Source organism: Scyliorhinus canicula, chromosome 2 (assembly GCF_902713615.1).
Source record: "Scyliorhinus canicula chromosome 2, sScyCan1.1, whole genome shotgun sequence".
In the NCBI taxonomy this organism is placed as follows: domain Eukaryota; kingdom Metazoa; phylum Chordata; class Chondrichthyes; order Carcharhiniformes; family Scyliorhinidae; genus Scyliorhinus; species Scyliorhinus canicula.
In genome coordinates, this window is record NC_052147.1 from 233,017,284 (window position 1) to 233,035,093 (window position 17,810).

The 17,810-nt window shown below is 45.2% G+C and overlaps 1 protein-coding gene across 1 annotated transcript in view; it reads right to left on the reverse strand.

Annotated features, from left to right (window-relative positions):
* Positions 1–17,810, reverse strand: part of snx4 (sorting nexin 4) — a 103,913-nt gene that overhangs the window by 11,014 nt on the left and 75,089 nt on the right. The window contains exons 12-14 of the mRNA XM_038790298.1: positions 16,133–16,232; positions 10,226–10,371; positions 7,517–7,631 (exon numbers count right to left, since the gene is read on the reverse strand). Coding sequence (XP_038646226.1) covers positions 7,517–7,631; positions 10,226–10,371; positions 16,133–16,232 — 361 coding nt within the window. The remainder of the gene's footprint in view (positions 1–7,516; positions 7,632–10,225; positions 10,372–16,132; positions 16,233–17,810) is intronic.

Below are 17,810 nucleotides of genomic sequence, written 5' to 3' on the forward strand. Positions count from 1 at the left end.
CAGAGAGAGGCAGAGAGAGGCAGAGAGAGGCAGAGAGAGAGAGGCAGAGAGAGAGAGAGAGAGAGAGGCAGAGAGAGAGATAGACAGAGAGAGATCACGTCAGCAAATCCCTGCCAGAATCCCCCAAGCTTCAGACATGCCCAAAACATAATGGCCTCTCCGATCAGGCGCCGGAAATGGCGACTAGGGGCTTTTCACAGCAACTTCATTGAAGCCTACTTGTGACAATAAGTGATTATTATTACATGGACATGATTTGCACACCTACACGCACACACCTGTCCTCCATCCCTTCAGAAAATCCTGCTCATTCGGGCCACAGTCATACGCGCCCTGTTGACCACCTTGCATTGTACAAGGCTAAGCCCGGCACACGACGAGGACGCACTGACTCTCCTCAAGGCATCCTCCCACAACCCAGCCTCCAACTCCCAACCCAACTCTTCCTCCCACTGCCGCTACACCTCCCCTAACTGGGCTACTTCCAGGTCCATCAGCTCCTTTTCGATTTCCGATACCGTCCCCATACAATCCCGACACTACCTTATCCTGTAGCCCCTGGGCGGCTGCTGTGGGAAAGTTGATATCTGCACAAAGTCCCTCACCTGGAAGTAGCAGACCCATTCCCACCAGGCAGCTCAAACTCCTCCTCCAACTCTTCCTAGCATGGAAAGCCCCCATCTATAAACAAATCCCTAAACCGTTCGATCCCTGCCTGCTGCCACCCCCGGAACCCCCCTCCCTGGATCAAACCGGTGGTTGCCCAACATCAGTGCCCACCCCAACACTCCCTCCAGCCCCATGTGCTGACGCCACTGTTGCCACACCCTCAGGGCCGCCACCACTACCGGGCTTGTGAAGGACACCAGGGGAGCTATTTGCTAGAGCAGTTGGGGAAGGTTTAAACTAATATGCCAGGGGGACGGGAACCTACGCAAGGAGTCAGAGAAAGAGAGAGTAAGCAAAAAGGTAGAAAAGTGAATACGAAAAGTGATAGGTGGAGAAACCAAGGACAAAATTCAAACAGGGCAAAAGAGAAAAATATTTGGAGCAAGACAAAATTGTGAAAAAGACAACTTAAAGGCTCTGTGCCTTAATGCGGGGAACATTTGCAAAAGTGGATGAACTAATCGCGCAGATAGATATAAATGGGCACGATATAATTGTGATTACGGAGACGTGGCTGCAGGGTGACCAGGGATGGGAACTGAATGTCCCAGGGTTCTCAGTATTTAGGAAGGACAGGAATTAAAAAAAAAAGGTGGTGGCGTGGCACTGCTGGTTAAAGAGGAAATTAACACAATAGTGAGAAAGGATATTAGCTCTGACAATGTGGAATCTGTATGGGTAGAGTTGAGAAATACCAAGGGACAAAAAACATTAGTGGGTGTCATATATAGACCCCCAAACTGCACTGGTCAGGTTGGGAATGGCATTAAACAAAAAATTGGAGATGCATATAATAAGGGAATATCAGTGATCATGGGTGATTTTAATCTTCACATAGATTGGGCAAATCAAATTAGCCATAATGCTATAGAGGAGGAATTCCTGGAGTGTATACAGGATGGTTTTCTTGACCAATATGTGGAGGAACCAACTAGAAAGCAGGCCATCTTAGACTGGACACTGTGTAATGAGAAGAGAATCATTGCCAATCTGGCTGCAAGAGACCCTTTGGGGATGAGCGACCATAACATGACCAAATTCTTTCTCAAGCTGGAGTGAAGCATACAGATTGGCCAAGAAAAATAATAGGTCTGAAGATTGGAAGCAGTTTAGAATTCAAAGAAGGACGAAGGGATTGATTAAGAAGGGGAAAGTACAGTACGAAAGGAAGCTTGCAGGAACATAAAGACTGACACGAAGAGTTTCTATAGATATGTGAAGAGAAAGAGTTTGGTAAAGAGAAATGTCGGCCCACTATAGACAGAAACGGGGAATGCATAATAAGGGACAAAGAAATGGCTGAGCAATTGAATACATACTTTGGTTCTGTCTTCACAAATGAGGACACAAACCAGATCCCAGAAATGTTGGAGAATGAAAGGTTTAGTGAGAGGGAAGAACTGAGGGAGATCAATATTAGTAGACAAATGGTGGTGGGAAAACTGATGGGATTGAAGGCAGATAAATCCCCAAGGCCTGAGAATCTGCATTCCAGAGTGCTTAAGGAGGTGGCTTTGGAAATAGTGGATGCATTGGTGGTCATCTTCCAGGATTCTATAGACTCTGGAACTGTCCCTACAGATTGGAGGGCTCCCGTCACTCCGATATTCAAAAAGGGAGGTAGAGAGAAAGCAGGGAATTATAAACCAGTAAGCCGAACATCGGTAGTGGGGAAAATGCTTGAATCCATTATCAAGGACTTTATAGCAGAGCATTTAGAAAGCAGTGGCAGGATCAGAGTCAGCATGGATTTATGAAGGTAAAATCGTGCTCGACAATCTGTTGGAATTCTTTGAAGAGGTAACCAGTGCAGCCGACAAGGGGGAATTGGTCGATGTGGTATATCTGGACTTTCAGAAGGCGTTTGACAAAATCCTGCGTAAGAGATTATTGTGCAAGATTAAAGCACATGGAATTGGAGGAAATGTATTGAGGTGGATAGAAAACTGGTTGGCAGAGAGGAAACAAAGTAGGGATTAATGGGTCCTTTTCAAATTGGTAGTCAGTAACCAGTGGGGTACCACAGGGATCGGTGCTGGGACCCCAGCTATTCACAATATATATTAATGATTTGGATGAGGGAATAAAATGTAACATCACAAAATTTGCAGATAATACCAAATTAGGTGGGAGGGTGAATTGTGACGAGGATGCAGGGATCCTACAGCATGATCTGGACAGGTTGGTCAAGTGGGCAAACCAATGGTAGATGCAGTATAATTTGGATAAGTGTGAGGTTATTCATTTTGGAAGCAAAAACAGGAAGGCAGATTACTACCTGAATGGTTGTAAATTGGGAGGGGATTGTGCAGCGGGACCTGGGTGTCCTTGTGCACCATTCACTGAAGATATGCAGATGCAGCAGGCGGTAAAGAAGGCTAATGGTATGTTGGTCTTCATTACGAGAGGTTTTGAGTACAGAAGCAGGGATGTGTTGCTACAATTGTAAAGGGCCTTGGTGAGACCACACCGAGAAAATGGTGAGCAGTTTTGGTCTCCTTTTCTGTGGAAGGATGTTCTTGCTCTCGAGGGAGTACAGCGAAGATTTACCAGACTGATTCCAGGGATGGCAGGACTGTCATACGAGGAGAGATTGACTAGGTTGGGATGGTTCTCGCTGGAGTTCAGAAGAATGAGGGGGGAAATCTCATACAGACATAAAATTTTAACAGGACTAGATAGAGTAGATGCAGGGAAGATGTTACCAATGATGGGTGTGTCCAGAACCAGGGGTCGCAGTCTGAGGATTCAGGGTAAACCATTTCGGACAGAGATAAGGAGACATTTCTTTACACAGAGGGTGAGCCTGTGGAATTCATTACCACAGGAAGTAGTTGATGCTAAAACTTTGAATATATTCAAGAAGCGGCTGGATATAGCACTTGGGAGAATGGGATCAAAGGCTATGGGGAGAAAGTAGGATTAGGCTATTGAGTTGGATGATCAGCCATGATTGTGATAGATGGCGGAGCAGGTTCGAGAACGGCAGAGGGCCATTAAACAGTGTGCCCAAACTAGTGTCCTGACATGAGGGTGCCTCCATCCAATCCCACTGCCCCTCCCCCACTACCCATTTCCTGACCAGCGCTATATTGGCCACCCAACAATAATTCGTAAAATTCGGAAGAGCCAACTCCCCCCCTCCTCCCAGCCCTGCTCCAGCAACACCTTCACCTGCAGGGCTTTACCACCCGCACAAACCCAGAGATCACTGCATTCACTTTCCTAAAAAACACCTTGGGAATGAAGATTGGGAGACTCTGAAATCCAAACAAGAACCTCAGGAGGACCGTCTCTTACCGTTTGAACCTGCCCCGCCAATGACAACAGGAGCGCATCCCACCTCCTAAATCCACTTCGTCTGCTCCACCAAACAAGCCAGATTTGATTTATGCAGCTGCTCCTACCCACTCGCCACCTGAATGCACAAATATCAAAAATTCCCCCTCCCTCCCCCCCTCAATAGCCCCACCTTAAACAGCATCTACTCCAGCCTCTTCTCCTGCCTCCTCGCCTGGATCAGAAAGATTTCACTCTTCCCCATGTTCAATTTATACCCCGAAACCCAGCCAAACTCCTCCAAGATCCCGCCAAGGGGTCAGAAATATATAGCAACAAATCGACCCCTTAGAGCGAGACACTGTGTTCCACCACTCTTCCCCCATATTATCCCCTGCCAGTCACTCGAATCTCTCAGCGCAATTGCCAAGGGCTCTATAGTGAAGGAAAAGAGCAGTGGGGAGAGTGGACATCCCTGCCTCGTCCCCCACTGCACCTAAAATAGTCTGAGCTCAATGTTAGTCTGCACACTTGCCATCAATGCCTGGTACAGCAACCAAACCCAAACTGCCCCAAAACCTCCCACAAATAGTCCCACTCCACCCGATCGAAGGCCTTTTCCACGTCCATGGCAACCACCACCTCTACTCTCGTCTCTAGTGGGGGGCGGGGGAGGGGGGGTGCATCGTTATCATATTTAATAACCTCCTGATATTAGCCACCAGATGCCTCCCCTTCACGAACCCCAGATGGTCCTCCCCGATATCCCTGGCACTCGGTCCTCAATTCTCAAGGCCAAAATCTTGACCAATAACTTGGCGTCCACATTCAGTGAGATTGGCCTATACGACCCACACTGCTCTGGATCCTTACACTGCTTCAAAATCAAGGAAATGGGAGACCTCTAATAGCTTTGGGGGCAACACCCTCTGCTCCCTTACCTCGTTAAATGTCCTCACCAACAAGGGTCCCAGGACCCCTAAAAACATTTTATAGAACTCCACTGTATCTGTCTGGGCCCGGGGCCTTGCCCGACTGCATTACCTCCAGCCCCATCACCACTTTTACCAGCCAATGGGGGTAACCAGCCCTTCCACCAGATCCTCTTCCACCCTCAGGAACTCCACCCCCTCCAAAACCCACCTCACCCCTTCACCCCGGCCAAGGGTTCATACTCATAACAGCCTGCTGTAAAAATCCCCAAACGCCCCATTCACCCTTACCAGGTCCAAAACTGCATTTCCCCCCCGTCCTGATCTCCCACACTGCCTCCCGTTTCCTTAATTGGTAAGCCAACATCCAGCTCACCTTTCCCATATTCACAAACCACCCCCTCGCCCTCCTCAGCTGCCCAACTGCTTTCCTCATGGATAACAACCCGAACTCCATTTGCAGCTTCTGCCGCACCTTCAACAGCCCCGCCTTCAACAGCCCCGCCTCGGGGCCTCCGAGTACCTCCTGCAGGATCTCCTCCACTAGCCATTCCATCTCCACTCGTTCTGCCTTTTCCCTGTGTGCCCATATCGAGATAAGCTCACCTCTCACCACTGCCTTCAATGCTTCCCACAACGTGGCCGCCGAAACCTCCAGTGTCGTTTAGCTCCACATACCCGAATGGCCGCCCTCACCTGCTCACAAACCTCCTCGTCAGACAAGTTACAGCTGTGTCTCCTGCAAGAGCTACATCAGCCTTTAGACTCTTAAATGTGTGAACACATGGGTCCTCTTGACCGGCTCATTCAACCCTCTCAAGTTCCATGTGATCAGCCTGATCAGAGTGGGAGTGGAGTGGCAACCCCGACCACCATCAACGCAGTAGCCATCTGCTCACCCCCCACTGTGCTTTCATGAAGTAGACCACCCAGTTAGCCTGGTAGCCCCCACCACTGGCACCTAGCATCCTACCCCCCCCCCCATCCCCCACTGATTCTCGCTCTACACCCCCCCCCCACGTAAACATTATCCCAGTGCAAACTTAACAACCCCACCCAACACAATGAAAAGAGCAACCCACCATCCCACATCAAGAACAAACACAGAGCAATGGTCCCAAACACTATACTCTCCAAAGTTCAATGTCCTCCTTCTCCTGCCAGTTCATTGACCCCGACAAATTGCATCGCCTTCTCCGGTGTCCCAAAGTACAGCACCCGACTCTTATAGTTCACCCACAGGTCCGACGGGTATAGCATTCCAAATTTCACCCCCTTCTTAAAGAGAGCCGTCTTCACTTTGTTGAAGCCCGCTCTCCTCCTGGCCAACGTCGCACACAGGTCCTGGTACACACGCAGCTCATTACCCTCCCAGGTGCAGCAGCTGGCCCACCTCAGGACCCACTCCTTGTCCAGGAACTGGTCAAGGCACACCACCATTGCCCACGCACGACGGCTCATTCCCCTGCGACTTCATCATTAGTGCACGATACGCCTGGTCTACTTCCAAGGGCCGTTCAAATTACCCCTCACCAAGCAGCTTCGAACATTTGAGTCACATATGCGTTGGCGCCCACTCCCTCGCTGCTCTCCAGCAGTCCCACGATCCTCAAATTATGCCTGGGAGACAGATTCTCCACCTTCTCCTGCAGCCGCCTCTGATGATCCCGCATCACCCCATCTCCGCTGCATCGAGGCAAGCTGCTCTTCGTGCTCCCCACTGTCTCCTCCACCTTCTGGGTCACCTGGCCCTCGTTTCTAGGCAGCCGATCCTGGCCTATATCGGGTCCAAACCCTAGCCAGGTCCTCCAAATTCTCCTTCCTTTGCTGGGCAAACTTTTAGTTAAGAAAGCCCACCAGCAGGCAGCACGGTGGCACAGTGGTTAGCATTGCTGCCTACGGCGCTGAGGACCTGGGTTTGAATCCCAACTGTGGGTCACTGTCCATGTGGAGTTTGCACATTCTCCCAGTGTCTGCGTGGGTTTCACCCCCACAACCAAAAAGATGTGCAGGCTAGGTGGATTGGCCACACTAAATTGCCCCTTAATTGGAAAAAAATAATTGGGTACTCTAAATTTATTTATTTATTTTTAAAAAGCCCACCAGCTGCTCCATCGACCATTGAGGTGGTAGGGGCGGTCCCTGATCCTCCGCGATCTTCTCCTGTGACGCAGGCACAACCCCAGCTATCTCAAACTGTTCCTTTCTTTTTGGACCACTTCTGGTCAATGAATCCATCCACCGGTGGGACACTCTCGCCTTCTACCCCTCCTACACCTTATTCACCTGTCAGCTGGAGAAAAGGTTTGAAAATTACACCATGAACGGGAGCCACCAAATGGGCGGCCGCTCACACTGTGGCCGCCACCAGAAGTCGCCAGTTGGAAATTTATAACTTCAGTCAAGTTTCAAATTTTAGTATGACATCACAGCAGAACATTTGTAATTAAAATTTTACTTGCAGAATGGTTTCAATACCTAAATATTTAGATGATCAATGATGCCTTTACGGTACTAATACTTTTCATGCACATGCTCATAATGCTTACAAGGTTTAAATTTTTTCCTGTGTCATTGGCATTCTATCCATGGTAGTTTAAAAAAAATATAGGTGATTACATTAATAACCAACCCACCTTTTTGCACATGCTTATCTGCATCACTGCATAACTGATAAGGGCCTCTTTCAGGTCATTGTTCTTCTGTTCCTTAAAGCGTTCAATGTCTGCCCAGGCATCCTTTATGAAATCACTAAAAGTAGATATCATACAAAAAGTTACCAGGAAATGTAGGTTTAAGATTTCCTAGTTTGATTGGCGTTTACCAGGAAAGCATTTAACAGTTAGAGTGGCACAGTGGTTAGCACTGCTGCTCGAGGTGCCGAGGACCCCGGTTCGATTCCGGCCCTGGGTCACTGTCAGTGTAGAGTTTGCACATTCTCCCAGTGTCTGTGTGGCTCCCACCCCCACAACCCAAAGGTGTGCAGAGTAGGTGGGTTGGACACTCTAAATTGCCCCTTAATTGGAAAAAATGAATTGGGTATTCTTAAATTGGTGTGTGGGGGTTGGTTTCAATTCCCACTGTGCTTAGGGAGTGTTACGGCATGAAGAAATAGAACTGGCAGGGGTTGTTGAGCAACTGGAGGGCCTTGAAAGTAAAAATAATTGATACTCTAAATTTTTTCAAATTAACAGTTAACCCAAAAAAGGGAATCAAGCCCAAGTATCCATTATGAAAAAAACGGAATACAATACTGAGTTGGTGTAGACAGATCTCGGAGGAAAGCAAGCTACTAAATGTCATTTATACCTCTTGTGGAAATGTAAGAGGTTGTAAAAAGGGGAAAACAACAATTTGGAGAATTACCAAAATTAACTGCAGAGGTGAAAGATGCTAAATTGGTAAGCAAAATATTTTAAAGAAATCTTCATGCAATATCCAGATCAGGGAAGTAGCTTTGAACATTGTAATCATGGGTGATGATTCTGTATCTATACACAAGGTTGAATGTGCCAAAAGATTGCATCACAAACATTCCAGAAATTACATTCAATTTTTCAAAACCAACTTTGACTGGGATTAAGGCCCTAGGAATTTCACTTCTGCATAACCACTGGGCTGAGTGTTAAATTAGGGTGAGGTGATTACAGGTTCCCGGAAAATGATCCTCAAGAGTAGAAATCCTGTGAAACTTCACAACCAGGTTCAGAAACCCCAAAGGTTCTTAATTGTGGAATGACAAATAGACATTCAACACATCAATACCCAGATTTCAGCTCCACACAATTCCAAGGAAGACTCACTTGCATTTATGACATTATCAAACCCCTCAAAATTCTGAAACACTTCATATATTTACTTAGGGTGAAGTTAGTTTTATGTGGGCATGAATAAAAAAATCATGTCGATTGTGGTAGAGATGTAATCCAGGGAAAAGCCTTGGAATAAAAGGTTTACAGCACTGTTGCCCATCGCAGCTCTCTGCCAAAAGCAATTCAGGTAGTCCCACTCCCTCAACCTCTCCCAACCTGCAGTTTTTTCAGCTGCTTATCCAAAATACCTTTTCAAAGCCACATTAAGGCATTGTTCCAGATACAGACCACACCTTGCAATAAAAAAAAGTGTTCTCTCAGATCACCTTAAACCTGCTGCCCTCTACTTCCCAACCCACCTGCCAAAGGGAACAGTTTTGTTCTATTTACTCCACCCACAGGACTTTGAACATCTGCCTCAAATATCCGTCCAATCTACTCTTCTCTAGAGCAAGACTCAGGTTCTCTATTCCATCCTCCCAACTATGACCATTCTCAAAACTTCTGCACCCTCTCCTATGCCTTCACATCTTTGCTAAAGTGTGGCGCCCAGGATTGGACACAACACTACAGGTGAGGCAGAAATGGAGGTTTAAAAGGTTCATAGTAAACGTCCTTGCTTTTAGCTTAAATTTACGACCCCTGTACCTTTTTGAACCAATTTCTCAACTTGTCCTGCCATCTTTGTAAACATAACTCCAGGGTTTTCTGTTCCTATGCTCCCCTTGGAATTCTATTTCCTAGAGAGAGTGAGACTCAAATTTACATCATTTGACAGGGATGTCACCATCAGGATACCGGAACATTTCATAGCAGAAAGATACTGACAAAAAGGTTACCAAACATACAAACAATCTGGGACAGAAAGGGGCATGTGTTCATCCACACAACTAAAGATTGAAATTACATCTTCTGGTTAACCCCTCAATATTTCGAGGGATGGATAATGTTGCAGCCCAGAACAAAAGAATGCTCCCAAATGTGGAAAGGTTGTGTTTGCTTACATGATATTGTGTTTGTTCAAGATTTAGAATTTTAACACTTATTTAATAAGCTGAATTTAACCTACGGGCAAATATGAAATGGCCCATTCTGGAACAACTCAAAATAGAGAAATATCTGACCATCATAAACAAGCAAATTCTGCCTTTGTGCAATTTACAAATCTTAATATATTTGCAAATTTATTTGCAAATTTAAGAGTCATGGATTCTATTCATTAGCTACTGAACACAAGTCTATGATATCCAAGATTTTTTTTTAGTTTTAAGTACAAGGAAAATAAATCCAAGAACTGAAATAAATCATTCATCTAGTTGGTAATTCACGCTGTGGTCCAAAATGACAAATACTGTGCATTAAAACTACTCCTCCAAAAATTAAAATATTGGAGTCTGGTGGCACTTCTAGACAAATGTGATTATCCCAAACAGATCCAAAATTGATATAGTGTCACAAGGCAGTGTCACAAATATTTCTGCCACAGAAGGTTGGTTTAGCAGTATAATATACAGTTTGTTCTGCTGGCCTTACTCGCACTCAAGATTTTTGGCTTTCACGAGCTCCTCTCCATCAGCAATCTGCTCCTCCAACACATTTAGCTTAGCTTCTCTTTGTTCTGGTGTCTCCTGCCCAAAAAGTTTGCTGGTCATACCTTTTAGGGAGAAAGTTCGCACCGTCTATAAAGGTTAGAAGATAAAAATTGGTTTGATGATTCAGATGTAGCAAATTAACATTGTCATAAAGTTACGGCACAAGAATAAATATTAAAAATAATAAGTTATGTAAATGTAATGTTGATAATTATCTATTAAGACAACAGATGAGATAATAAAGGATTCTTGTGTTTATTATACAATCATTCGTCTTACTTAGCATACCAACACATGAGAGAATACACAATATGCAAGGGTTAAAGTAGTTTTCCAAGCAGCTCAAAAACACACGACACTAGATAGGGCATTTTCACAACGATAAACAAGCTGCAGATCATTTCAATGGCCAACTGCACAATGCTAATGATTAACAGTGCTAGGAAAACAAATGTAGTTTTAAGGGATTTATATGTGTTATTGGTAAACATTTAGTTTTTAAAAGTGGGCTTAATTTAATGTTTCTGTGCCTGGAGAAGGAAAAACCTATAGCTAGATTGTTGCTGGACAAAAAGATGTTCGTAGGGGGCAGCACGGTGGCGCAGTGGTTAACATCGCTACCTCGCGGCACCGAGGTCCCAAGTTTGATCCCAGCTCAGGTCACTGTCCGTTTGCACATTCTCCCAGTGTGTGCATGGGTTTTTCTCCCACAACCCAAGATGTGCAGAGTAGATGGGTTGGCCATGCTAAATTGCCCCTTAATTGGAAAAAAATAATTGGGTATTCTTAAATTGGTGTGTGGGGGTTGGTTTCAATTCCCACTGTGCTTAGGGAGTGTTATGGCATGAAGAAATAGAACTGGCAGGGGTTGTTGAGCAACTGGAGGGCCTTGAAAGTATAAAACAGCTCAAGTGTTAGCTGGATATACAAAGAACAAAGACAAGTACAGCACAGGAACAGGCCCTTCAGCCCTCCAAGCCCGTGCCAACCATGCTGCCCGACTAAACTACAATCTTCTACACTTCCTGGGTCCGTATCCCTCTATTCCCATCCTATTCATGCATTTTGTCAAGATGCCCCTTAAACGTCACTATCGTCCCTGCTTCCATCACCTCCTCCGGCAGCGAGTTCCAGGCACCCACTACCCTCTGCGTAAAAAAACTCACCTCGTACATCTACTCTAAACTTTGCCCCTCGCACCTCAAACCTATGCCTCCTAGTAATTGACCCCTCTACCCTAGGGAAAAGCCTCTGACTATCCACTCTGTCTATGCCCCTCAATTTTGCAGACCTCTATCAGGTTGCCCCTCAACCTCCGTCGTTCCAGTGAGAAGAAACCGAGTTTATTCAACCGCTCCTCATAGCTAATTCCCTCCATGCCAGGCAACATCCTGGTAAATCTCTTCTGCACCCTCTCTAAAGCCTCCACATCCTTCTGATAGTGTGGCGACGAGAATTGAACACTATACTCCAAGTGTGGCCTAAGCTTCTCTACGGCTGCAACGTGACTTGCCAATTCTTATACTCAATGCCCCGGCCAATGAAGGCAAGCATGCCGTATGACTTCTTGACTACCTTCTCCACCTGTGTTGCCCCTTTCAGTGACCTGTGGACCTGTACACCTAGATCTCTCTGACTTTCAATACTCTTGAGGGTTCTACCATTCACTGTATAATCCCTACCTGCATTAGACCTTCCAAAATGCATTACCTCACATTTGTCCGGATTAAACTCCATCTGCCATCTCTCCACCCAAGTCTCCAAACAATCTAAATCCTGCTGTATCCTCTGACAGTCCTCATCGCTATCTACAATTCCACCAATCTTTGTGTCGTGTGCAAACTTACTAATCAGACCAGTTGCATTTTCCTCCAAATCATGTATATATACTACGAACAGGCAAGGTCCCAGCACTGATCACTGCGGAACACCACTAGTCACAGCCCTCCAATCAGAAAAGCACCCTTCCATTGCTACTCTCTGCGTTCTATGACCTTGCCAGCTCACCCCTGATCCCGTGTGACTTCACTTTTTGTACCAGTCTACCATGAAGGACCTTGTCAAAGGCCTTACTGAAGTCCATATTGACAACATCCACGGTCCTACCTCCCCTTCACAAAACCATGTTGCCTCTCACTAATACATCCATTTGCTTCCAAATGGGAGTAGATCCTGTCTCAAAGAATATATTTGGGTTGCAGACAGGACACGAGGAATGAACCTCTCTCAAACAGGAGAAGCAGGACAGGTCAAGGGAGTTGGAAAGAGGCAGGCTTCCTAGAGTACCAGCTACTGTCCAGATAAACAGGGAATTCAGACAGACTGGAGGAGTTGAAAACAGAGACCAAGGTATTGTTAAGAATTCAAGGAAGAGTAAACAAAGTGTTCCAAATTAAAGACACAATTGCAGTAACTAGATTTAAAGTGGGCCAGCAGACTTGATACCATTTTAATACAATTTTGGAATTGAGAGTTAAAGCAATTGTGAACAGCAGTCAAGACAAAGAAATTCTAAAGGGGTTAGGGTAAATTCTGGACTGGATTTACTGTTAAAGTGGAGCGGAAGTTCTGTATAAAAGAGTCATTTGGAAAATGAAGGCAGGATTTCAGAATGCAAACCGCTAATGGAAAGCATTACTGTGAACCAAGTTTTTGAGTGTGGAATTTGGAAACCCGCACAACAATGCAGGGTAGATTCAGAGGAGAAACCAACAGACATTCGCTGGAGGTTCAGAGGGGAGTGTATTGCTTTTTAAATTTAGAACACCCAATTCTTTTTTCCCCAATTAAGGGGCAATTTAGCATGGCCAATTAACCCAGCCTGCGCATCTTTTTGGGTTACATACAGGCCTTTTGGCCCTTCAAGCCTGCTCCGCCATCTATCACAATCATGGCTGATCATCCAACTCAATAGCCTAATCCTGCTTTCTCCCCATAGCCTTTGATCCCATTCTCCCCAAGTGCTATATCTAGCCACCTCTTGAATATATTCAATGTTTTAGCATCAACTACTTCCTGTGGCAATGAATTCCACAGGCTCACCCTCTGTGTGAAGAAATGTCTCCTTATCTCTGTCCGAAATGGTTTGCCCTGAATCCTCAGGCTGTGACCCCTGGTTCTGGACACACCCATCATTGGTAACATCTTCCCTGCATCTACCCTGTCTAGTCCTGTTAGAATTCCCCCCTCATTCTTCTGAACTGCAGCGAGTTTAAAAAGCCCTGGGGAAAATTGATGTACAGAGAGATCTGGGTGTTCAGGTCCATTGTAGCCTGAAGGTGGCTGCGCAGGTCGGTAGTGGTCAAGAAGGCATACGGCATGCCTTCCTTCATTGGAAGGGGTATTGAGTACAAGAGTTGGCAGGTTATGTTACAGTTGTATAAGACTTTGGTTCGGCCACATTTGGAATACTGCGTACAGTTCTGGTCGCCACATTACCAAAAGGATGTGGATGCTTTGGAGAAGGTGCAGAGGAGGCTCACCAGGCTCCCCCAAGAGTGGGGAACTCACTTACTCGGGGTCACGAGTTCAAGGTGAGAGGGGAAAAGTTTAAGGGAGATATGCGTGGAAAGTTCTTTACGCAGAGGGTGGTGGGTGCCTGGAACGCATTGCTGGCAGGGGTGGTAGAGGCAGGCACGATAGCGTCATTTAAGATGTGTCTAGACAGATACATGAATGGGCAGGGAGCAGAGGGATACAGATCCTTAGAAAATAGACGACAGTTTTAGATAGAGGATCTGGATCGACGCAGGCTTGGAGGGCTGAAGGGCCTGTTCCTGTGCTGTAATTTTTCTTTGTTCTTTGATAACCATCCCAACCTAGTCAATCTCTCCTCATATGACAGTCCCACCATCCCTGGAATCAGTCTGGTAAACCTTTGCTGTACTCCCTCGAGAGCAAGAACATCCTTCCTCAGAAAAGGAGACCAAAACTGCACACAATATTCTAGGTGTGGCCTCACCAAGGCCCTGTATAATTGCAGCAACACTTCCCTGCTTCTGTACTTGAAACCTCTCGCAATCAAGGCCAACATACCATTAGCCTTCTTTACCGCCTGCTGCACCTTAACCACTTGCTGCACAAGGACACCCGGGTCCCGCTGCACACTCCCCTCTCCCAATTTACAACCATTCAGGTAGCAATCTGTCTTCCTGTTTTTGCTTCCAAAGTGAATAACCTCACACTTATCCAAATTATACTCCATCGCCCAACCTGTCCAGATCATGCTGTAGGATCCCTGCATCCCCGTCACAGTTCACCCTCCCACCCAACTTGGTATGATCTGCAGAGTTTGAGATATGACATTTTATTCCCTCATCCAAATCATTAAGATATATTGTGAATAGTTGTGGGAGTGAGGCCCACGCAGACACATGGAGAATGTGTCAACTCCACACACTGACTCGTGGCCGGGTTTGAACCCGGGTCCTCAGCGCCGTGCAACACCCAGAGTGTGGAGTGTATTTGCCAACGGCCATCTTGTGCTGAAAGGGACACGTGTTACTGAGACCATTGTAGCTTATCTGTGTGTATTTGCTGAACTAAGGGATACATTATCCAAATTTTTCCATGTTTAATAAATTTTTTTTGTTGCTGAATCTAATTAGTGGTCTTGTGACTCTTCTTCCATGTTTTATAAAAACAGTTTAAGTTAGTATTTAGAGCCAGAGTTCTATTCTGGGATCTTCCCGTTCAGTTATACAAAAAACTGGGATTGTAACAAAATAACTCAATTATTCCTTGCAGAGGAGTGCATCTACCCAACTGCAAATTTAATCTGCGCCACTGGATTACAAACGTTTGCTTCAAAAAAATTGATAAGTAACTCAGAATGAACAGTGCCCCTGTCAGGCTCGCACTGCCAGGGTACCATCCTGCCAAAAGGGCATGCACCTGGGGCCTCTGATCCCCGAAGAGACCCCCACGAATGCCCTTCTGTCTTGTCCCCGTTTGTGGGGAGCAGTGCTGAACGGTACCATCTGAGGCAGAGGGGACAGATCCCAACGCCTAGGGTAACTCAGGAAACTGCATATTAGTGAAATGAAAATTGCTTATCGTCACAAGTAGGATTCAAATGAAGTTACTGTGAAAAGCCCCTAGTCGCCACATTCCGGCGCCTGTTCGGGGAGGCTGGTACAGGAATTGAACCGTGCTGCTGGGCTGCCTTCATCTGCTTTAAAAGCCAGCAATTTAGCCCAGTGTGCTAAACCAGCCACTAGTGGGAGAATACATGCAGATTTTCTAAAATGTGACCCAGCCCACAATGGGTGGGATTTATACCGCAACATCCCATGAGAACAGTTTGATCTCGCAAGGCGTTGCAAGCCAGGTAGGTCCTGGGAGTGGGGTCTCTGGGCTTTTAAATTGGCCACGCTGCACTGCGGCGAGTTGCTTTTCAGGTGTACCGTGGCCACTGAATCACGCCCCAGATCTTGAAAGGAGGAAAAAAAAAGTGTCTGTGTACGAGTAGTTCAAATTTGAGTACAATTTATTAGAATAGTTATGCGATTATTCATAAAGATCTGACCAAGGCCAATCAAACCCAGAAAGGAGAAAGAAAACTAGGAGGAACATGAAACTCAAGTTAGGAAGTGACCAGCATGTGCCAAATTCAAAATTCTGGGAAGCCACTTACAATTGAGATTCTTTGTTTCCTCATGGAAACAATATGCTGGTGGCTTTGTTCATTATGCAACATTAATAACCGAATAAAATAAATCCGGCACATCTGGAAATGTACATTGAAGGGTCAAAGCAGTGAAAACTAATCATCCAAACAAAACCCAATAGTGTGGCACACTAATTACTTAATGGAGTGGTGGTGGAAAAGAAGGAAACATAGTCGCACCCCAGTAGCTAGCTCCTCCCTTTGTTGTTTCTTTGATGTTAGATCCAAAGCAGCCATCTCCAAATCATACTGCTGCAGTTCATGCTTTCTACATACAGACCTAGAATTAAAAAAATTGTAAATATACCAAGTGTAACATTTCATTCTTACCCTAATTTAAAGTTTCCACGATTCAATTACTTCTGCAAAAAGTTCCAGAGATTTATAATGGGATAACACCCATATTTATATTTGAATTGGAATTTAATAACGGAAACATTTGAACTTGAAGTGTCGGATTATTATGTGCCAAATAGTTCACATGCAGAACGATACCAAAGCAGAATTTGAGACAAGCAGTCAGACTTTCCAACAGTTGACATGATGTTAAATTTTCAGAAAACGCTTGTACAACTGCTAATCTGACTTTGCACCAGATTTCAACTCTTCAATTTGTTTCTATGTTTAAATGTTCTAGTGCAAAATCCTCTTCCCACTTACACCGTTTCAAGCTTCAAACCATCCACTACAATTACACATCACAATTTTAATTTGGTATTTCTGGACGAGATAATCCTCAAACTGAAATTTTGAAACACATTGCAACTTCATCACATTTGTTATTTGTACATCAAGATCATAAGAATAGTAGGAGCTACTTGTTAAGCACCATCTCTTAAGCTTTTTCAAAAACATTACCTATGCAGGTGAACTCAAATCGGGCATAAAACCATCAAATAATTCCACCCATTTTTGTCTGAAGTCCTACATTACCAATAGCTTTTAAAACAATATAATAAAACAGCCCATACTTATTTTAAAATGTATCTTTTAAATCTTGAAGCTTAATTTGGTTTCCTCATGCAACGAGAAGAAATTAGGATTTTCTGCAAAAATAATCAGAAGTCTTTGCCTCGAGACAATATTACAATGGTTTGTCACAGTTCCACAAATTAGCTGTGCACTAATTGAAGGCCATTTCTAGGATACATTAAAAACACACCAAGTTGGGAATCCAAGACATGAGGCTGTATTCTCTAGTCGCGTGTTTCTTGGCAGCACACAGTTCGCTGGCAGCGGGATTCTCTTCCCACCGCTGGTCAATGAGATTTTCTGTTGAAGCCACCCCATGCTGTCGGGGTGTGCCACCAGCTGGAAAAGAGAATCCCAACGGCCTGGGAATTCCGGCCACTGCTCTTGGTTTACAGGTGAAGTGCCAATATGGCTGATAGCAGGTGTGCGCACATTCCACACCAGATGTTGGTACACCAACGAAGTATCCACATCCTAGTTACACATCAAACCCTAAAGTTTAAACGCTTATGTATAACTGAATTTCCCTAGAGGGCCAGAACATGGCATACGTGCAGCTTCTCTGAACTGCTACCCAAAAAGACATTTCAAAAACACATCCAAGCATGCAGGACTGCTGCTCCCGACTCCATACTAAAACCATGGCTGCTGCTCCACCATTTGTTTCCTCACTCCCCTATCTCCTCAATCAAAATTCTCAAGGGACACTTTGATAAATTGAGGGTTATTTACTTTTGAAATTAGAAATCTTAACAAATAGATCTCTTCCCATCTGCTTTTTTATGGAGTTTCATATTTTCTTAATTCTTAGAACATGGACATAACTAATATTCTTAGTTGCCCTGAGGCAGTGGAGGCTCTGCTTGAACTTCTGTAAAGGGGCAAA